At 32.3% G+C, this 21,659-nt stretch overlaps 9 protein-coding genes and 3 pseudogenes across 12 annotated transcripts, besides 12 other annotated features; 7 read left to right on the plus strand and 5 right to left on the minus strand.

The window, feature by feature from the left end:
• Positions 1 to 13,873: part of a mobile genetic element that runs on past the window's edge.
• On the plus strand, positions 7 to 231 carry TVAGG3_0027610 (phage tail repeat-like family; the record flags this gene model as incomplete). The annotated part of the gene is made up of 1 exon (XM_051220332.1): positions 7 to 231. The coding sequence occupies one exon, from the start codon at positions 7 to 9 to the stop codon at positions 229 to 231; it is 225 nt and encodes a 74-aa protein (XP_051105318.1).
• TVAGG3_0027620 (uncharacterized protein) lies at positions 1,259 to 1,909 on the plus strand (the record flags this gene model as incomplete). Its single annotated transcript, XM_051220333.1, has 1 exon — positions 1,259 to 1,909. One exon carries the CDS (start codon positions 1,259 to 1,261, stop codon positions 1,907 to 1,909), a length of 651 nt encoding a protein of 216 aa, XP_051105319.1.
• TVAGG3_0027630 (organellar and viral DNA polymerase type B) lies at positions 2,339 to 3,253 on the plus strand (the record flags this gene model as incomplete). Its single annotated transcript, XM_051220334.1, has 1 exon — positions 2,339 to 3,253. The coding sequence occupies one exon, from the start codon at positions 2,339 to 2,341 to the stop codon at positions 3,251 to 3,253; it is 915 nt and encodes a 304-aa protein (XP_051105320.1).
• TVAGG3_0027640 (organellar and viral DNA polymerase type B) lies at positions 4,216 to 4,830 on the plus strand (the record flags this gene model as incomplete). Its single annotated transcript, XM_051220335.1, has 1 exon — positions 4,216 to 4,830. The coding sequence occupies one exon, from the start codon at positions 4,216 to 4,218 to the stop codon at positions 4,828 to 4,830; it is 615 nt and encodes a 204-aa protein (XP_051105321.1).
• Positions 5,138 to 5,746, plus strand: TVAGG3_0027650 (KilA, N-terminal/APSES-type HTH, DNA-binding family; the record flags this gene model as incomplete). The annotated part of the gene is made up of 1 exon (XM_051220336.1): positions 5,138 to 5,746. The coding sequence occupies one exon, from the start codon at positions 5,138 to 5,140 to the stop codon at positions 5,744 to 5,746; it is 609 nt and encodes a 202-aa protein (XP_051105322.1).
• On the plus strand, positions 6,072 to 6,260 carry TVAGG3_0027660 (uncharacterized protein; the record flags this gene model as incomplete). The annotated part of the gene is made up of 1 exon (XM_051220337.1): positions 6,072 to 6,260. One exon carries the CDS (start codon positions 6,072 to 6,074, stop codon positions 6,258 to 6,260), a length of 189 nt encoding a protein of 62 aa, XP_051105323.1.
• Positions 7,071 to 7,520, plus strand: TVAGG3_0027670 (annotated as a pseudogene). Its single transcript has one exon. A coding segment is annotated over exon 1 (450 nt).
• On the minus strand, positions 7,537 to 7,926 carry TVAGG3_0027680 (protein of unknown function, DUF4108 family; the record flags this gene model as incomplete). Its single annotated transcript, XM_051220338.1, has 1 exon — positions 7,537 to 7,926. One exon carries the CDS (start codon positions 7,924 to 7,926, stop codon positions 7,537 to 7,539), a length of 390 nt encoding a protein of 129 aa, XP_051105324.1.
• Positions 7,993 to 8,424, minus strand: TVAGG3_0027690 (Poxvirus D5 protein-like family; the record flags this gene model as incomplete). The annotated part of the gene is made up of 1 exon (XM_051220339.1): positions 7,993 to 8,424. The coding sequence occupies one exon, from the start codon at positions 8,422 to 8,424 to the stop codon at positions 7,993 to 7,995; it is 432 nt and encodes a 143-aa protein (XP_051105325.1).
• TVAGG3_0027700 (protein of unknown function, DUF4106 family) lies at positions 12,829 to 13,272 on the minus strand (the record flags this gene model as incomplete). The annotated part of the gene is made up of 1 exon (XM_051220340.1): positions 12,829 to 13,272. One exon carries the CDS (start codon positions 13,270 to 13,272, stop codon positions 12,829 to 12,831), a length of 444 nt encoding a protein of 147 aa, XP_051105326.1.
• Positions 13,874 to 14,039: 166 nt separating the features above from the next.
• TVAGG3_0027710 lies at positions 14,040 to 14,835 on the minus strand (annotated as a pseudogene). The gene has a single exon. A coding segment is annotated over exon 1 (796 nt).
• Positions 14,836 to 17,177: a mobile genetic element.
• On the minus strand, positions 15,138 to 16,192 carry TVAGG3_0027730 (annotated as a pseudogene). The gene has a single exon. A coding segment is annotated over exon 1 (1,055 nt).
• Positions 17,178 to 17,333: 156 nt separating the features above from the next.
• Positions 17,334 to 17,370: a mobile genetic element.
• Positions 17,334 to 17,370: a terminal%2Cinverted (terminal inverted repeat of Banshee-A3 transposon ID:TVAGG3_0027740).
• A 1,171-nt stretch (positions 17,371 to 18,541) lies between these two features.
• Positions 18,542 to 18,578: a mobile genetic element.
• Positions 18,542 to 18,578: a terminal%2Cinverted (terminal inverted repeat of Banshee-A3 transposon ID:TVAGG3_0027750).
• Positions 18,579 to 18,809: 231 nt separating this feature from the next.
• Positions 18,810 to 18,845: a mobile genetic element.
• Positions 18,810 to 18,845: a terminal%2Cinverted (terminal inverted repeat of Banshee-A3 transposon ID:TVAGG3_0027760).
• Positions 18,846 to 19,206: 361 nt separating this feature from the next.
• Positions 19,207 to 19,229: a mobile genetic element.
• Positions 19,207 to 19,229: a terminal%2Cinverted (terminal inverted repeat of MuDR-6/TvMULE4 transposon ID:TVAGG3_0027770).
• A 240-nt stretch (positions 19,230 to 19,469) lies between these two features.
• Positions 19,470 to 19,638: a mobile genetic element.
• A 148-nt stretch (positions 19,639 to 19,786) lies between these two features.
• Positions 19,787 to 20,664: a mobile genetic element.
• Positions 20,665 to 21,659: the final 995 nt, after the last annotated feature.

Genomic DNA, 21,659 nt, shown 5'->3' on the forward strand with positions numbered 1-21,659 from the left:
AAACAAATGGCATATGATATTTATGAAGATGTTGACGACACAACTGTTCCTGCAAGTGAAGTAAAGTCAGAGGAACCGAAAAGTGACGAAAAACCGATAGAAGAAGAAAAACCAAAAACTGAAGATAAACCAAAACCAAAGTTTAGTTTCCAAACTAAACCAAGTCAACCTTCATTAGCTGGTATGGGTTGGCGTCAAAGACTTATGGCAGCAGGCGGTTATGTAAAGTAAAGAGAAAAAAAATATTTTTTTATTTTTATAAAAATGCCCCATATAGAATGGATAGAAAATCTGCTAGAATAAAAGCAGAGTTGCAAAGTTATGGTTGGAGAGTTTCGAAGAAGTTTAAATATAGGAAGGGAAGACCCATAAAAGTCTATGACAAATTGTCTGGTCTTCGCTACGAAATGGATTTGGAAACAGCACGTGCAAATTATCCAAACAGACTAGAGAGGTTAGAAGAAGAACGTCTTATGGACATGCCTTTCGATGTTAGTGAACCTCAAGTTGAAGGACACGACGGCTTTGCCAGATTCTACTGGAAACATGACGAACAATTGCATCCTTTGAGAAGGAAAAAAGGAAAAGGTGAAGACACACATGCTCCCATGGAAAGAACAAGATATGCATATGAGAAGTACCGTGAAGTTTAGAAGTCAAATTACATCCGGTCGAACCTTTACAGTAAACTTTGACGAAGGAAAGAACAAAGAAGGCTTCATGGAGTACTTGCTGCAATTCAAGACGGAAATAAGAAAGGACACAATCTCAGATTGACCATAACAGATTTGGATGGTCACATTTACTATGCACATGGCAATGAACAAACAGCCGCAAAACTTCTTGACGCTTTCAAGACTACAAAGAGAGAACAAATGGTTGACTCCGACTCAGACATTTTGAATGCAATTGAAGGAATTGCAAGTGTCAAGTTCGAATGGTACCAACCTAACCCTCAAGCAGTCAGACAACATGTTTGTTAGATGAGAAATAAAATATTGCATGAAGTAAAAACGTTTTTTAAAACCATATATTTTTACATATATTAAATGCTTCAGGTTGAAAAACAAAGAACAAAAGTAGCAGATACAAAACCGTTAGACTATATCTTTACAAATGCTGGTAGGATTATTTCAGATGAGGAAATTTCATCCCGAGCTTACAGGTTTGACTATCCAATTCGTTGGCTTCAAAGTCCTTCAGATGCAAAGGCAATAGGATTTAGAAGAGTTTGTTTTCAAATAGAACTAACGCGTTTATGTTCGCAGTATATTTTCATGGGCAGTATAAAGGTTCTGATGGTCTAATAGACAAATTTGATGAAATGAGGATCTTTACAGTTCGTTCAGACGAAAGTCTTGAGAAAACTCTAAATGACTTTCAAACTCAAATGAACAAATACTATTGGGAATTTCAAGAAAAATACGACTCTTTACTAAATGGAACATACTATCTGAAACTAGAATATGACAAGATGAACTCCACCGTTTCATTTCAAAAGATTGAAATTAACCCTCCAAGAGATACAGAGTTTTTATTTTGGAAAGTAGACAAACGTTCTTGGGCACAATTTCTTCGGTTACTAAACCAGAACGAACCATTACCACCAGATGGTCCATTTCAATTTATACATCCACCAGCAGATTTGACAGTTTATAGAAACGTGTTCGACCCTCAAAATGTTATGTGTCATGCAAGTTTCAGTTCAAGCAACAATAGTTTTCTATGTATTGGTAAGGACGTTTATGACTTTGCTTCTAAATTCTACGAACCACCTAGTAACAGTTTCTCTGACTTTCAAGTTTGGTTCACAACAAATGGTGTGCAGCATATAATACCATTGTACTATGACTTTTATCTCGAATTGTCTTTCATATACAACTACGGAAAAGTGCTGAAAAAGTATTGAATGTGAAGTTTAGGTGAAGAGGTGCGATCTCACCTCCTTTTTCACCTGTTTTTTCACCCGTTGAATTTTCATGACTTCTTCATCGTAAATGTTTTGTCAAGACTTCTTCATCGTATATGTTTTGTCAAGACTTCATCGTACATGTTTTGTCATGACTTCTTCGTAAATGTTTTGTCAAGACTTCTTCGTAAATGTTTTGTCAAGACTTCATCTTCGTATTCTTTCACCCGTTGAATTTTGTATAAAAAGCAACCCGCTGTTTTCTGGCGGTTGGTATATTCTTCACAAAATGCTTGTTTTGAGGTCGAGCCACTTTTGGCTCCACCGTATTTTTCAACCAAAATTCATGAATTTTGACACTTTCACAAAAAACATAAAAAATAAAGTTAGTTTTTTTAAAAAAATATTTTTTATTTTTATTGTAAGAACATGTTAGCAACAACAGCACCAAACTCTTTAGTCATGAACCCAACATCTATGTTAGTAGAGATGAAAAGCTTCATTCCTTCTTCATATACTTTCGAAACAGAAATCCAGAAGATAAAGCAGGAACTTCTCCAAGGAGATTTAGATTGCACTGCAAAAGATGAAACAAATGAAGAATATCTTTATGAAATGCAGGACCTCATCGACCATCTACCTAAACTTCCTGAAATACAACAACAAAAGCTCACTATTCCTGAATTCGATGAAATTGAAGTCAGACCAACCGACTCAGTAGAAATAAAGAAGTTCATACGTAAGGTTAACTATGAGTTTCTTGGATTTCATTGCAACCATAAGGTTATGGACAAAGACTGCGACATGGTATATAAGAACATCTCTGACATATATAAATCTGAAGAATTTAAGACCTACGACAACTTTGTTTCGTTAGTTGCTGAATGTGTATGGCAGATAAGAGATAAAGATAAAAGATGTAAAATATGGAATGAACAAATAAAACCCGCAACTTTTGAGTTAAAGAAAACCATTGACGCTATAGTTGTACTTGCAGGTCAAATTTCAATGTACAATGCTAAAATGAACCCACAATGTTCTAAATGTAAAGCAGCAATAAGGAGATATAACTACTCCGTCAAAGAGATAGAACGTATGCGAAACGACTATGCAGACTTAAAGAAAGAAGCAGAAAAGCCAGCAGAAGATAAAATGGACATATTAGAATTTCTGAACAAAAACTATCCAACAGCAGAAGATTTCCTTCTTTCAGATGTCAAGAAGAAATATAAAGATACATTCAATATTGTGAAAACTTTTGACATACTGACAGAAGAAATAGAAGCCACAAAATTGTTTAGAATTTCAAATATACATCGTACAATTCATGTAAAACGCTTGTGAAAAAAGAGGTGAGAAAAGAGGTGAGAAAACAGGTGAGATCTCACCTCTTCACCTAAAATATATTTTTGCCGAGTAAAATGACCAAATTTCATTATATAACTGTTATTTTTTTACGAAGAGAACTTTGACACTTCGTCAAAAAAATCCCTGAAATCATATCTTTTATACAAAATTCAAGAGGTGAAAAAACAGGTGAAAAAACAGGTGAGATCGCACCTCTTCACCTAAAATATATTTTTGTCTGATTTACGCTCATTGACGATGAAGTTTTGACAAAACATATACGAAGAAGTCTATTTCCTGTGTTGTTGTCAAAATGTCATGTTGTCACTATTTTCAAAAAGATGTTAGTTGACCGAGGGACCGAGGGACCGAGGGACCTGGTGACACCTAAAAACCATCTACCCTGAAATCGTGAAAAAATGACCAAATTTCATTATATAACTGTTATTTTTTTACCAAGTGAACTTTGACACTTCGTCAAAAAAATCCCTGAAATCGTGAAAAAATGACCAAATTTCATTATATAACTGTTATTTTTTGACGAAGAGAACTTTTGCACTTCGTAAAAAAAATCCCTGAAATCATATCTTTTATACAAGATAGAAAATCTTACTCGCCTAAAACTCATGAAAATCGTAAAAAACGGCGAGTAGGGAAAAAACCCTGGTCGCCTAAAATCCCTGAAATCGTGAAAAATTGCGACCCGAGGAAAACCGCGGAACGAGATTCCATACGAAAATCGTAAAAAAATGCGAGTAGTAAAAAAATCTTACTCGCCAAAACTCATGAAAATCGTGAAAAAATGACCAAATTTCATTATATAACTGTTATTTTTTGACGAAGAGAACTTTTGCACTTCGTAAAAAAAATCCCTGAAATCATATCTTTTATACAAGATAGAAAAAATAAAGTTAGTTTTTTAAAAAAATATTTTTTTATTTTGTATGTAAGAACAGTAAATGTTAAACATTGAGTTTGAAACAGTTAAAAAGATAGACAATGACACCAAAGTGGTTAGAATAGGTGATTTAAACGTAAGATACTCAAAGAAATACAACAAATATTCTTTGTCAGACATTATATCTCCATCTGGAAAGAAAACATCCCACGACTGGGTTAGAACTGCTTCTAGTCAGAAAATTTTGACAAGAAATCCTGAGCTTATGATATCGGTAAGATTCTATGGAACTGCAGCATATCTCATCGACAAAAGTCTTATACCAATAGTTTTGTTATGGTTAGACCCAGTTGTTGGATATAACTTCATAACATATGGTTCATTCGATACGGAACGTTGCAGTGAAGGCTTACTTTACATCGTTCAGAAACCGAAGGACTTCAATACAAAGAGATATAAGATAGGAAGAACATATAATATAACTCAAAGATATGACAGTATAGTCAATAGAGTTAAGGTTGTGTTCGTTAACGATATGAGAGCTGCTGAAACAGAACTACTTGAAAAGTTTGAGAAAATTTATGGTGCTCCCACGAAAGGTAAAGAAACGTTTGAAGTAGATGAGATAGATAAAGCTATAAAATTATTTGACGAAGTTGCTGAAAAATACATGTAAAGCGTTTATTTTTGGTCTTTTGTGAAAGTCAGGAAATAACGCTAATTTTTTATAAAATATTTTTTTTATTTTGTATGTAAGAACAGATATGTTAACAACAGAGAACACAACAACTGCTATCGTTCATGAAGATATAAATGAAGAATACGAGTGGGTTCAGTATAACAAACAGTTACGTCTCATTCGTTCGGTCAAAGATGATATGTACCAAATGCAAAGTATTTTGAATGCTCTTCGTTCTACAAAGCAAGCACATCATTGGTTTGAAAACCAGCAGACAAAAGAACTTTTAGAAGAATTTCCTCATATGTTTGCTACCCGAGGAAAACCGCGGGTAGAGATTCCGTACGAAAATCGCAAGAATTTGGCTCCTGGTTTGAGAGGCTGGTATGTACATAGACTTCTTGTAAATGCTGTTGCAATGTGGGCTTCACCTCGTTACGCTTGTTATATTTTCATGATGTTAGATGAAATTCATAGACAAGAACGTGAAGAGATGGAAAAGAAACTTCAAGCAAAAGATGAAGTCATTGAAGCAAAAGACAAAAGCCTTCAGAAAAGAATACCACGTTCGGTACCAAAAGGAAAGGAAAAGAACTATAAGTATATGATTTATACTGAAGAGATGGAAAATGAAGAAGACAGAGATATGGTTATGTTGCATTTAGTCAGAAGAAACAACAAAAGCTTTTACGACCTTGCTAAGATTTACAAATCTGACAGAAATTGGTTCTATCGCGAAAACTTACCGATTTCAATGACACCAAATGAAGATGTGAAACAAATAGTTCAAGATACGTTACCTCAAACACACTATGATATTAAAGGTTGTACAATACTTACCTTCAAAGAAGATTTGCCGCTACTGAAGGAAAAAATAACAGAGTATTTTGACAACTTCAAACAAGCAGAGTAAATGAACCATTTATTTTTACGCTTGACTTCAGATGGCTCAGGTAGCTCTATAAGGTAAATTGTCTTGTCAAATCCTTCTGGCATTCCGAGTCCTTCCTTCCGACAGGAAAAGTCCTTCCTTCCGACAGGAAAAGTTTTTCTTTCCGACAACTGGAAAAAAATTCCCGACAACTGGAAAAAATTTTCCTGTTGTTCGTCCGTAAACCATTCAAATTTTCGAAAATTGAGAACTTTTTGGTCGAACGACAGAAAAAGTTTTTCCTTCCAACAGGAAAAGTCCTTCCTTCCGACAGGAAAAGTCCTTCCTTCCGACAGGACACAAACGAATGTCCGACGTACCACCAACCGAGTCCATTCCAAAGCCAGAAGAACCGACAGCCCCAGCACCACAACAGACTAAGACTAAACACTTACATTTTTCAAGCTTGACTTTTTACAATTTGAACTTTGTTTGCGTAGATGTGAATTCTGAAAGAAGTATGAGGGTCTTGTATGACTTTGTACTTCTCCCATAGTTCATGTCTGTCAAACTTACCTGCCATGGACTCTTTCATAAGTTCCATGAAATCGTCTTCGGACAATCCGGGGAAAAGTACAATGTCAGTAAGTATTCTCTTTACATCCTTACTTAAACTCTTGGCTGTCTGTACACAAATGACAACTGAAATGTTAAAGTGTCTGAGCTTCTTGAGAATTCGACACATATCTTGTTCTCTGTTCTTTAACAAAGGATGAGAAGCAAAGTCATCTAAGATAAGAAGACATCTGTGAGGGTAAGTCTTCCAATCGTAAGATTGCAATTTCTTCGAAATGTATTCTATCTCTTTCTGTTTGTTTCTGAAGTGTTTCTTCTCTAATATTCTCTGCATTTCCTCATTTGGGTCTTTAAACTTCGAATTTATATACTCATTTATAGCATTGTACTTCAAAACCTTCTTTGGTACTTCTTTTCAATCTAACAACTCAGAGTCTTTATACATACTAACTTAGACTTCTTTATAATATCTTTGAACGAATTGACGGTTTGGTCAAATTGACCAGAAGTAACAAATAACAACTAACTCATAGAATGGGTTCTTCTCATCTAGTTCTTGTTGTTGTGCAGCCATTTTAAGATAAGTGAAAGTCTTACCCGACCCAGGTGGTGCAATTAGACCTGTTATACCATTCTGAGCAAATAAGAACTTGTCATGTATAGGCTTTATCTGAGCATTTTCTAACTTCCTCTTGTTCTTGTTTAAAACATTCTCAAATTTCTTGTCAATGTCAGCAAACTTTTTTTCTAACATATTTTTAGAAAAATTAAAATTTTTATCTTTTAGAAAATGTCTAGCGATTTCGCTATCTATATTCGAGACAAGCTTTTCGACAGCAAAACATCTGTCGACCATAAAATCTTACATAGTGTAAACAAGAAAGGTGAATTTGTTCTAAAGTTCTGTTTCTGGGAATATGACAAGAACCATAAAACATTAAGCAGAGCAGTCTTAAAATTTGTCAATGACAGACTTGTTGACAGAGATGACGCCTCTTGAGAAAGATGAAGTCCAACAAAACTTCTTAGAATGCAAAGAAGACACATGCGCTGTTCTTGAAGATGAAATAGAAAACAGAATAGAAGAGCTATTAAAGGACAAAGAACTTTTACAAAATATGGTTCTGAGAAGTTTGACATAACTCCACCAGAAAAGAAGAAGAGAGAAAAGAAAGAAAAGAAAGTAGAAGAAGAGAAGAAAGAACCTGAACCAGTTCCAGAGAAGAAATTTGACATGTAAAAATAAAATTTTATTTTTAGAACATTTCTGGGTCAATGTCAATGTTCTCTTCCTCTTTAGGAGCAAACACTGGCTTAGACTCTAAAATCTTTTTACCCAATTTACCTTGAACTTCTACAACTTTAGACTCATAATATTCATAGTCGTCTGCTTTCTTTGGTTCATAAGGTATAACAAGTTTGTATGCTTTGCCTTCTTTAAGGTTTGAGAACCTTCTGTCAAAACTTTCTTTGACTGCTAACAAACCTTCTATGTCTAAGTCTTCAAATTTCGCACCATTTTTAGTCACAATAGCAAACTTAACTGGTTCGATGTTCCAAACTTTGCTGAATGAAGACTTTTCAAAATGGTAGAAGTAAACATTCAAATATGTGAATGGGTCTAGTTCTTCTTTAAGTCCTGACATGTACTTGTTTACTGAGATGAATTTTGCCATCTTTTCTATCGGATAAAAAAATATTTTTTTTAAAATTTACTCAGAAAAATTTTTCTTTGTATATACACCATTCTGAACATCTAAAAGACTTTTGACATTTGCCAAGAATGTTCGTTTAGACGCTGTCATATAACCATATTCTTGACAATATTGTTTATACGAATCGTACAATGACCTTTCATCTAAACACTCAAAGTCAGTTTCATCTATGAACAGTTCATATACACTCTTGTTTGCTTCTAACAATGTTTGTCTCTCTTCGGTATGTGGAATTTGTCTTGGATTGAACTTTGAAATATCTAATGTCATGAAATATGAGAACAAGTGGTTGTAAAAGTCAGATGTCAAAGTTTCTGCTAAGTCGTCAAAATATTCTGTATCTTGCATATGAGAATCTGACGTTCTGACAACTACATATCTTCTGTCAGAACTTTCTAACTTCATCGGAACAGCATTGTTTGAAACCATAATGAAGTTTGCAACATTTTCACAAACTCTTTGGTCTTTATATTTTCTTTCAACAACTCCAACTTTGTCTGTTATAAGACTCTTCAAAGCATCTGAGTTCAAAACTTTTGTTGTATCTATACTTTGAAGTTCGTTACATACTATAAGTTTCATATTCTCTATTGAGAGTTAAATTTACCGCAGATGTTTTCTAAGTTTGTCATATTCGGGTTCGAATAGCCCTCTAACAGTTTGCACAAAATATCTGTAAAGAATGTGTTCTTACCTGTTCCTTGTTTTCCAATTATAATGAGAGCAGTTTCATTTTTAGCACTTGGATGTTGTAAGATGTTTGCAAACCAACATAAGATATACTCATAGACTCTTTCGTTTCCATTGCATATAATTTCTTTGACATGGTCTAACCAAGCTTCTATAATATTTTCTTTCCATTCTACTTGTTCGTATTTATATCCAGTGAAGATAGAATAGAAGTTTGGAGAAGGTGTATAGAACTTTATACCACGAACTGAAAAATCTTCTAACTTTGACAATAAGATATCCCAAGCATCTAACATCTTCATGCCAACTTGTACGACTTTTATTTTCTTAAGTTTCTGTCTACATTCTTGTTCTGAAACTATTGTTGCTCTTGGTTTGTTAAAGACAACATCCCATTCTTTCATAACATAACATTCTGGGGCAGAGTCGACATAAATGACTAAACGTTTCAAATTCTCGACTGCTTTGTTATAGTCTCGAAATGGACACATATTTCTGAATGCTTGGAAGTCATAAAAATCTGAAACATCTATTCTGTACATTTTTATAAAAAAAAAAAAATATTTTTTTTATTCTTGACTTTGTTGTTTTTGTTGCATTTGTTGTTCTTGAGCTATTTGTTGTTGAAGTTGTTCTTGTAATACAATACTTTCACCAGTTGCATCTTCCAATTCGAAACTTTCTGCCGTCATTGACAAATACATAGGACATAAAAGTTTTACAGGAACAAAGTTTGCGTCAACTAAGGTTAAGTTTATTTGCTAAAGTGTTTGAGTTACTAAGTTGAAAATTCTGCATTCGAATGAACAATAGGCAAACCAGCAGAGAAAGTGTTGTTTATACGCATAAGTATCTTTTGGTCATATAGTTTCTGTCGACATTCGAATAACACTTTGAACCTAAGTTTGAAACAATATATAAAATAGGTGTACTTAAAGTCAATGGAACAGACATTCCTTGTATGACACCTTTTCCTGTTATAGGAAACTGTTGGTAGTAAAAACCAGATATAAGTTTTGTATTATAGCTCATATCGTTTATAGTAAACTCAGTCGGACATCCAAACATAATGAAACCTGCTCTAGTTGCAGCACATGTTACACCGTCCTTAAAGTATTAAATAAGTCAACAAAACCTGTTGGTGGTATATCTGAGTAAGTATCTTCAAAGGAGTATTTTTTACCATTCACAACAATAAAGTCTTCTGGTGTCAAAAGAGCAAAACAGGCTTTAGTCGTCATTGTGTTTAAGGTTAGTTTACAATATCGTCCTTGAGGACTTTGTAAGTTTGTTGTTATAGAATTATATGACTCAGGGTTTTTAGTCGTAATAGTATAAACCATTATGTCTTCTGCCATTTAATATATTTAAAAGTTTTTCTGAAAGTGGAGAAGAACTTCATCTAAACTTTCACATGGCGTTTCTTGAAGTTCTCTGTCTAAGAAGTTCAAATATTTTGTAAAGACATAGAACTTTCCTTTGTCTACACGAACAAACAAAACAGGGTCTTTCATATCGTTCAAAAGTGTGTAAAGTCCTTTACATGAAATAAAGTCTATATTATTTTTCTTCAAACATCTTTCAAGAAGTTTTGACATTTTTACTTAGCAAATAAATTTTAATGAAATGTTGTGGTCGTCAAATATTTTTATAACGTCTGGGAAACTATATTTTAAGTTCAACGTTTCACCTCCTTTCATAACGTATATCTTGTCAATGACATTATATGAAACACCACAGCAACTAATGTCGGGTTCTATTTCTTTGATGTTTATATCGTCTGCCTCTGTCAAAAGTTTCAATAGTTCTTTCAAAACTTCATGAGGTGCAATGACATATGAGTTCACTTTTACAGGGTTGTGTTCGACCAAGTTTAACATTATACTAAAGCTTGACAAATCTTCTCCTGAGTTTGAAGTTTGTCTTTCAGTTGTTGGTAGTCGTTTCGAATATCTGCAACAGAACTTAAGTCTCTGCTAACTTCAGGATATGTTGTTCTTTTACAGGAACAATTGTTATACCATCTTCGTCTTCGTATGGTTTCCCCACTTCAACATCTCTGTCTTTGACATTGACAATAACACTTTGACTGTTTGTTTGAGTTGGTGAATTTAACTTCACATCTGCCACCGCCATTAAACCTTTTGAAACACTTACGCTTCTATTTTTCGGAAATGACATTTTACTTAGAATAAAAAGATGGACGTATTCGGATATCTCTTCGAATTGAAGCAGAACAAAGTTTACACACACAAACAATACAAATACATTGACAGAATAGTTCTTTACACAAACAATGGAAAATGTTATAGAATAGCAGTCTTTGCTGAACCAAAATATTTTCATAAAGCAAAGAAAGTTGGTATAACTGAAATGGTGAAAGTTCTTGAAGCAGACAAAAATATAACTTCAAAACTTACAGATATTTCTAAAGGTAAGTTTATAATACAATATTATGTCAAAACTGGCGTACTGTCAATATTTGACGGAGAGAAGTCAGTTCAAGAACAACTTACTGACCTGCTGCCAAAATCTGCTCGATGGAAGCTGTCGTTATGCCAATCTGAGGAGCCCCAGCAGGTTTCATCGAACGAATCTTCAAAAGAGCATCTTCCGTGAAAAGTGCTATTGGTTTTGTAAACTTCTTTGCTCTCAATTCATCTGGACCGTCTCTGTCACCAGTATATTGTATTTGTACAGTACCAACAGTTGAAATACCACCCATAAAGTCTTCTGAGTCAGCAAATGGAATGCCAAGCCAAAAGTTTGAACGGTCTCCATTTGTATATTGAGTTTTTTGACCTCCTGTATGAGTCCATACTTTCACATATGGCATAATAGAACTTTGCATTTCAGGGTTAATGGTTGTTGTGAAGTTGTTGTTAAAGTTCATAGCATCTAATGTCAAGTTGTATGACCTCATATCCTCAACTGTAGAATATTCTTCTCTTGGATAATATTTGCCATCTATGTTTATATGATATTTAATACCAGGGTTGTAGAAACAAGAATAGTCATTTATAGTTCGTCTGAACAGTACAAACATAGTATCTGCATGTTTCATTGCAGTTGTTAAAGCAATATCTGTTCTTGCACCTGGGTCAGCACTTTGGTTTCCAACTTCACCTGCAAAGTCTTTGACAGATATTTGGTGTATAGGGAACATAAGTGGAACTGCAATATATTTGGCAGCTAAAGCATTTGAAATATCTGGGTCCAACATATAGACTGCAAGTCTGCTTTCTATTCTCTTGCATTCAAATTTTTCGCATGTGAACTTAACTGGGTCCCAAGCAGTTCCAGCAGCATTGAAATAATAGTTTACTTCAGTGTTGGTTTGAGAAACCAAAGTCTAAGTCAACTTTGTCTTTGCAAAATTCGGCGAATGACGTTTGATTTGTTCCCTACGTCTGTAATAGTGAATGGGTCTTGTGTTGGTGCAATGACTAAGTTATTTTTGCTTGGAGTAAGTTCGATAGAAATTTTTCCTGCCCAGTTTGGCAAGTATCTTAAAAACCTGAAGATGAGGAAAGATGACAAAGGAACTCTAAGTTTCAGTTTTACTTTTTAGTGCAGCAGTTTGTCCAGAAAGGTTAACATAAACTCCTGGAACGTTAGGGTCAAGTCTTCTTATTTTCTCAATAGTTGCATACTGGTCTGTTTGTTCTCTAGCTTGTGGTTGTACTGAGTTTCTCAAAGCGAACCATTCATAGTTTGCCCATGTTACTGTTTGAACTAAGTCAGAGTTAGAATATATCTTATATCCCATGAAAACTTCTGGAGCATATTGGTATCCGACATAGAAAATTCCATTGCAACCTTTCTTGTCAGACAACTTGGCAGAAGGTTTTATTTCAATGTCTTGTTCCACGTATAAGAATGAGTTGTCAATAGAAATAATATGAAACCTGTCGCAAGCAATATCTACTGTTGTTGAAGAACCTTCTCCAAACTCACCTACGTTTCCATAAGAAACAGCAGTTGTATATTCGTAAGTTCCAGGAACTATTTCTGACCTTCTAATGGCATTGTCGCATTCGTTATACCATTCGGAAACATTTCCGTTCATGGCATCCAAAACTGTTGGCGTTATATTCTGAGCGGCGTACATTTCATATGGGTAAAAATATAGAATAGTTGGATTTATATGTCATAATAGAACCCACTCGGACCAAGCTTTACTTTCTTCCTGACTGAGTTTTTAACTCTTCTTTTTCCTTCATTGCCACTACTTTCACTAGATGAAGTTACTTCTTCACTACTTTCACTTTGTTCTACTCTTCTCTTCTTCTTTGGTGTCGCTTTTGGTAACTTGCCCTCTGCTTCAAGTTGTTGCATCTTTGCCTCATGTTCACCTAGTATGTTGTAAATTTCCCATGTCCTTTTTGCCTTTGGGCTCTGGTCGCCCATCTCAGGTAACCTATATCCTAGAAAGATTTTGTCATAGTTTGTATTTGAGTCTTCGCGTATTGTTTGCATGACTCTTTCCTGAGTTTCCGGTTCAAGCTCTTCAAACAGAGCTTGTCCATATGGAATAAGCTCGTTTCCAAATATATGTTTTTGTAGCCATTCTGGTTTTCTTTCCATGTTACCAATAATATCTTTTGTGAATGGGAAAGCTTTTACCCAATGTTTCAGTCTTGCGTCATTTATTTCTGTAGTTGGTTTTATTTTGTCAAGGAACATGTTTTTCAATACTAACATTTCATTTGGTACTGTCCATTTGAGTTTTCTTAAATATTCATCCCTTCTCGGTTCATTGTCTGCAAAGTAAGTTTTTATGACATTTTGTAAACTTTCGTTTGCAAGGTCATGTACAATAGGTTCTCTTCCTTCTTCTCCCTAACTTTCTTTCTAAACTCTTCACCAAATATACCATCTCTATGGTTCTGTGTAGTTCTTTGAGATAAATGTTCTAGAACGTCAGGTGTTATATTTCCATCAGCCATGTTCATTTCATACTGGTCCAAAATATCTGCATCTTTCATATCTTTCAATGGCATTAAGCCGCGCTGAAAATACCAGCTATATCTGGTTCACCATTCACTTCCATTGCGTCTACAACTTCTTGGAATTGTGGTTGTAAGTTTATGAACCACCTATCCGGATTAGCTTTATGACCCCATCTCATTGTAGTTCCATAGTCTGCAGAAACAAAAGTAGGTTTGTTTCCATATTGGTTAGGTTCTGAATGAACTTTAAACAATGTTTCATTTCTATATGTTTTGTTGAAATTTAACCTTTTATTTTCACCGAGTTCAGCCAAAGATTGAACGTTATATGGTCGTAAGTAAAAAGGGTTATTGTATTTGCGTACATTTTCTTTCAGTACTTCCATTCTATGCTGAATATTTTCATCTGGTGTTGGAGTCTTTTGTATGTCGGCAAACATTTTTCGATATTCTTCTACATGTCAGCCGAATTTTTCTTAGACTCTTGGAAAGATTCCATATTCACCTCATACTCTTGTTGAGGGTCAAGATTTTTCGGCTGTTCCAAATCTTCATCTAGTTCTGTGAAGTTAGTTTCCAAAGGAGGGACTTGTTCGTTTCCTTCAGGCTCTTCTAGCTGTTGTTGCTGAACTATTTCTTCCATGTCTGGTTGTATCTGAACTTCTTCCTGTGGAGTTTCTTGTACCTCATCTGCTGGCATTTCATATATTCCGAGACCGTTTTTAACAAGTTCCCTATTTAAGTCATCCGCATTCATAACCTTTCTTCTTTCGTTCCGTCTCTATTTTTTACGCGTTTCATGAAGATAGTTGAATTATCATTTATCTCTGACACCAAATATCTCGGAGTAAATTCAGTCATGTCATTTGGATGATATGCTATTAAATCATATCCCTTAGCGAGCTTGTATTTTCCAGGTTTGAAATTATATCCCATTTGGTGCTGAGCCATAAAGCTAAATAGGTTCGGGTCAGTATTTCCTTCCTTGAACTTTCTAATAGCTTCTTTATATCTGTCACTAAAGTCAAGAGTATCTGGGTAACCATATTTCCTTAAGCATTTTTAAGAATTCTTGGTTTCCTTGTTCTCTACTTCTTTTATGTCCTTGCTCTGTTTGTGGTTGTTGTTGTGCAGGGTTTTGAACTGTTGGTTGCTGTGCTGGATTTTGAACTGTTGGTTGTTGTGCTGGATTTTGAACAGTACAATAACAAGATTTGAATCTATTGATCCTTGTTGCAAACTTGAATATTATTGCTTCAAGCATTTTCAAACATTCGACTTTTTTGTTTTCCAATATTTGTTCATGGTCATTAGCTTTTCGTTAATATACGAACAACTTTATCACTATTGATTAATTGAACTTTAAATTTAATCAATAATGCTGGAACAACCGTTGTGTATAATTCAACAACAAAATCGTCTAATCGAATATTCCTTCTCTCTGGGAAATAAGAATGCTTGAGAACTTTGAAATGTGACTCACTGACGTTATTAGTCGCGTCACCTCCGTTGCGATAGCGCTTATTCCAACGATCTAAATGATGCCTCCATTGCCTATCGAAGTACTTTTGGGCTTTCGGTTCGTGGAAAGAATTTCAAGAATTCGATCATAAACTGCATCTAGGTCTGCAGCTTCTTCTTGAGTGAGGTGCTCTGGAACTTCTTCACTTGTTTCAAACGTTTCTTCTTCTGGAATAAATTCAGAATCGTTTGGATCATCAGAAGATTCTCGTGGTAAAAAGATTGAGAAGGTTGAAATTCATTTTCGATGAATTCTTCTTCATATTGTTCCTCTTCTTCAATTTCTTCTGCTTGAAGTAAGTGAGATTGAGCTGGTTCCTCTCTAGGATTTTCTTCTTCTTGGTTCTGTTCTTCCTCGGGAGATTCTTTCTTTAGTATCGAATACTAATAATTTCATTAGATTATAAAATTCTTCAAAATTGTCTCGTGATTTAAACTTATCCGCTTTTCTTAATATGGCGCGAAGGACATTGCACGCCACACCAAAGAATATGACAGTTTGGAATACCTCGCTCAATTGCCTCGGCTATTTGTGGGGCGCAGTCCATACTTATCATCTCGGGTTCTCTATTAATATATTGAAAATAACGACAAACACAATATTGAATATTTTCGCTTGTGTCAGGAGAAATAAAGAAATACAAAAAAGGAAAAACAATAGTATGTTCTTTTTTCCTGTGAGTGCATATAATGGAATGTTAGCCCTTAGAAGTTTATACGTTGAATCGATGTGAAACGTAGAAATTTGGTGACCAAGGGCCTTCGCTTCGAAAGGTGCATATAAAAAAACTAGTTTTCCCGGCTCAGAGATAAATTCAATTAAATCTTCTGGACAACTTTCTTGAACAGATTCGACAAAGATAGCTAAAGAAACTTTTTTCATCCGAACTAAAGCGTTTGGAAACAATTTCAGCTCTTTGAGCAAATTTACGTAATGCATCTGGACCTTGTGCAAATATTGAAAGTAACTCTTCGTCTGTATATGAAATATTTAAGTCTTGGAAACGCTTAAGTTGAGCTGTAGCATGATTCATATTGTTTTCAAAGTAATGTTTAAGATAATTTCTGACAAATAATGAGGATATTGTTTTTGTTGATTTCGGAGGTGCAGAATGATCATGAGAGTCAGAGTGGATTAGTAGTTCATATTTATCTTGATCTATTATCCGGACTTTGAATTTAGCTTGCATTGTGGGATACTTACATTTGTATTCGATCGTGGAGTATTCTTTCCTGCATTTTTGAGAGTAGCCCATGCTAGCTTTTATCTCTTCTTGGATACCAAACTGGAGGAGCTCCATAGTGTTGAATATCACGGGCTCCATACAACAAATTGAATAAGGTATTTTCAAAATTTGAAGGAAATGGTCCATCATTGAATGTAGTGGCGGAATTGAATGACATACAGATAGTTTGAGGAAATTTGTTATAAATTATAATATAATTGAAGAATTAATTATCAAAACAAGTCTAAGAGCCATTAGTCAGATTTTCCCGAAATGCAAGGTTAAGATTTTAGCAGCGACTAACTTTGAGTGTACATATATAATTGTTATACTGAGTACTTTCTATCTGTGGTTACTTATTTGAGTCTAAGAGCCATTAGTCAGATTTTCCCGAAATGCAAGGTTAAGATTTTAGCAGCGACTAACTTTGAGTGTACATATATAATTGTTATACTGAGTACTTTCTATCTGTGTTACTTATTTGAGTCTAAGAGCCATTAGTCAGATTTTCCCGAAATGCAAGGTTAAGATTTTTAGCAGCGACTAACTTTGAGTGTACATATATAATTGTTATACTGAGTACTTTCTATCTGTGTTACTTATTTGAGTCTAAGAGTCATTTCTACCATAGAACTAGATATTGTCTCTCATAATATATATATAACTGTAAACTGCTTAATTCATTTATCTATTTAGATAAAATTATATTTTATAAGAGTTCATGTTATTATTTCATCTTTATTATTTTTTTTATTCCTTTGAAAAGTGACACTGGATAGTTTGTCCCTTTCTCTTTATCGATTGATTGTAATTTTTTGTATAAAAAAGTTTTTATTTATATTAAAAATATATTCGGTTAATGATATTATCTTATAATTTGTAAATAAATCTAGTAATAAAATAACTTTAAATAGTTGGTGTCACTTTTTTCGAAAATTCTGGTTTTTTCGTTGTAAACAGAAATTCATCAAAAGTGACACCTCAGAAAAGCTAAAATATTGAATTTTTGGAACTTTTGATAGAGCACGTTTTTAAATATTAATTAAAGTAAATGTATATTTTGTAAAGATTCTTTTAATAAAAAAATAAAATTTTGAAGAAGAACACAAAATCTTCTGAAAAATAATATCACATAAACTCATAATATTTTCTAATATATAACTATTTTATATAAAAATCAAATTCAATGATCTTAAAAGCGAAGGATAAACCTCAAAATTTACGAATATAATGAGTGGGAATATAATGCTTATCTATCATAAAACCATATGAAATATCAATTTTTGCTTTACGCCTAATTTTTGACGACAATTAGCAAAAAATGTTAAATGTTAACACTCAGTCCATTTGAATATGAAAAATAAAATTGACTTTGATTAAATGTTTTTATTTATCATGCAATTCTTCTTGCGACCAAAGATTTGAATAAATTTCAAAAAATAAGATAGCTTAAAAAATAATATACGGTAGTGTTTACTAATAGATGAATAGTATATAAATTCTATTAAAATGGATTTGATCCAAAAAAATAAAACCAAAAATAATTGTTATAATTTAAATGAAGAAGTATTTAAAACGATTTTATTTATGATCAAATTTTATATTTTTTTTTGGATCAAATCCATTTTAATAGAATTTATATACTATTCATCTATTAGTAAACACTACCGTATATTATTTTTTAAGCTATCTTATTTTTTGAACTTTTATTCAAATCTTTGGTCGCAGAAGAATTGCATGTAAATAAAAACATTTAATCAAAGTCAATTTTATTTTTTATATTCAAATGGACTGATGTGTTAACATTTAACATTTTTTGCTAATTGTCGTCAAAAATTAGGCGTAAAGCAAAAATTGATATTTCATATGGTTTTATGATAGATAAGCATTATATTCCCACTCATTATATTCGTAAATTTTGAGGTTTATCCTTCGCTTTAAGATCATTGAATTTGATTTTTATATAAAATAGTTATATATTAGAAAATAATATGAGTTTATGTGATATATTTTTTTCAGAAGATTTCATTCTATATGCCTATGAAAAGTACTCTCAAAACTAACTTTTTCCTAATTATAATTAAAACTAGAATATTGTATTATGCTTAGTATTATTTCATTTTTCTCATTCAATTTAGAATTTACAAATGCAAAAAATTGAGAGCTGTCACTTTTGATGAATTTCTGTTTATTACAAATTTAAAGTTATTTAATTTGGATTATTAAATAATTAGGCTAATACAATATTTAAAAATGAGAAAAAATAACTTTTCAAAGAACTTTTCATAATCTCAAAGAAAATTTTTTATTCAATAATTATATAAATTAATTAACATTCATAATGGAATTGGATTTTTTTTATAAAAAATTGGTCCTACTTAACTTTTTGAGAGAATTTGGCTTTTCATTTTTATTATGAGTAGTGTAATAAACGAAATTCATCAAAAGTGACAGCTCTCAATTTTTTGACATTTGTAAAATTCTAAATTGAATGAGAAAAATGAAATAATACTAAGCATAATACAATATTTCTAGTTTTAATTATAATTAGGAAAAAGTTAGTTTTGAGAGTACTTTTCATAGGCATATAGAATGAAATCTTCTGAAAAATAATATCACATAAACTCATATTATTTTCTAATATATAACTATTTTATATAAAAATCAAATTCAATGATCTTAAAAGCGAAGGATAAACCTCAAAATTTACGAATATAATGAGTGGGAATATAATGCTTATCTATCATAAAACCATATGAAATATCAATTTTTGCTTTACGCCTAATTTTTGACGACAATTAGCAAAAAATGTTAAATGTTAAGAGGGGGGCACAAACTTGCCCAGCGAGGTGAAGTGAAAAGTGATGGGTTTACATGTCAGAAATGTAAACTGTTAGATTTTGAAACAAAAAATGGATTATTTATTATTATATGATAGAGAGATTTGGTAAGTTACTATCAAATTTGTAAGTAAGGGGGAAAAAAGTAAGAAAGAAAAAAAATTTTTAAAATAAAAAGCCACTCGCTTCGCTCCGGTTGACAAAAAGAACAAATTCGAAAAATAATTGTTGATGAAATTACGAAACTAAGCCACTCGCTTCGCTCGCGGTTGACAAAAAGAACAAATTCGAAAAATAATTGTATGAAATTACGAAACTAAGCCACTCGCTTCGCTCGCGGCTTAAGAAAAGAACAGATTCGAAAAAAGGTTGTATGAAATTACGAAACTAAGCCCCTCGCTTCGCTCGCGGCTTGACGAAAAGAACAGATTTGAAAAAAGATTGTATGAAACTACGAAACTAAGCCGCGAGCGAAGCGAGCGGCTTAAGTAAACAACATATTTTCAGATTATCGATACTAAAATTTTTTTTATTTTATTACATTTTTTTTGCATTTTTTTAAGGGTGCACACGAGAGGATCATGTAAACTTCAGAATTTAGAACCTTATTTTTAGGCATTATCTTGGCTACCTATTTAGGCTCGAAAAGCAAAAAAATATCAAAAAATACAACTTGACTCCATTATGACCCTTCATGGAGGTAGTTTTTATCCGCTAGTATTTCCCTTTGAATCTCTTTACAATTCGAAATCAAATTCAAAACTCAGTAGAAGAAAGGAAGAATCGACTTACTACGGTTGTAATACGAATAAATACATATATTTAATTATTTTTATTTACATAATAATTGTTTGAAGCTCATATTCCATCAAATTTTTAAATAAAAACATTAAAATGTTGAAAATGTTCATATATTTTAATAGGGTTTTGGCACTTTATTGAGGAATTACTACATACATAGTCGAACTGAACTTGATATTTTGAAATTTAAATTATTTATCAAAATTAAAATTTAACTTGAAATTTATAATTATTTAGTCATATTTTGCATAATTCTAAGTAGATTTTGTAAAAAATCAAGAAAGAAAAATTTTAACGTGCTTTATTTTTTCTTTTTTATAATAATACATATTATTATATAATTAACATATTCATAATGTTTCACCCTTTCAAAAATATAATCCTCCTCCTCCTCTCAAATAAACGTACATACGGGTGGCCTCTTTTTTCAAAAAAATTAAAATTTGAAATTTTGGGCTCAAATATTAGAGATTTTTTCAACCTTCAACGATATATGTTGTCTATATCAGAACTCCTTTCTTTTTGATACTTAACATTGTTCCTAAATCTTAGCCGTTAAGGCTGTTCTGAAAATATTTTTTTTCGAAAAAATTCGAAAAAAATTCTTAAAATTCAAAAATCCCTTAATTCCTGAGGATTAGGGTTGTTAGATTCCCGACGATAGGTGTCTTGGAAGATTTGCCTGGTGTCATCATAGTGTCTTTAAATCAAAAAATTTTATTTTGGAGTTAGTTTTATTGATTTTTCAATAAAAAACATTTCTAAAACAAGAAATAAAACGATAAAATATTTATATTTTATATAAGGATCTTATATATTTAAAATAAATATCATTTTATTTTTTTCATTGGTGTCTGTCACAACCATAATACACTATTCAAAAATTCAATGTGTCTTGCGGTTTCAAAAGACACCTTCAAATTGAACGATAGCACAGACACTATTGAATTTTACCCATTGTATTTAGTTTTTACCCTTTTTATTTTTAAGAATTAATGACTGAAACAGTCGTTTTGCTATGACCTCAATCACTTTTATTTATTATTTTAAATATTATTTAATTTTATTATTTGAATAGGCCAACTTATATTTGAGAAGCTCAATTTGAGACACCTTAATACATTGAAATATCATAAATATTGAAATATTAAAAAGTGTATTTCAAAATATTGAAATTATAAAAATTTATAATACTGAAATTGAGACAAATTAATAAATTCAATGTGTTTTTTTGAAATAACTCTCAAATATTATTTTTTTGTTTATTTAATGATGAATAAATATGATTGCTTTAGTCAATCATAAAAACTAATTTAAGTTTAAAATAATGAAAGGATAATTTGATCGTTTTTTAAAATACAATTATTTTTGATGATTTGCAAGAATCTTTGAAAAGAATATAATATAGGTTCTATTTTTGTAAAATTTATCCAAATCATGTATGACATAAATTACGATTAAAACGATGAAAGAACCAAAAAGTGTGTTTTGTGTTTTGTTGTTGCGTGTTGGATGCGGGATCCTGTTATTTCCGAAATCGACAAAAATTTGGAAATTTAATTTCCGAAATCGAAATTATATTAATGTTTTTAATATTCTTATATCAAAAGGATTAAAGTTCATTAAGAGAAAAA

The sequence above is a fragment of the Trichomonas vaginalis genome, chromosome IV (genome assembly GCF_026262505.1).
Source record: "Trichomonas vaginalis G3 chromosome IV, whole genome shotgun sequence".
Classification (NCBI taxonomy): Eukaryota; Parabasalia; order Trichomonadida; family Trichomonadidae; genus Trichomonas; species Trichomonas vaginalis.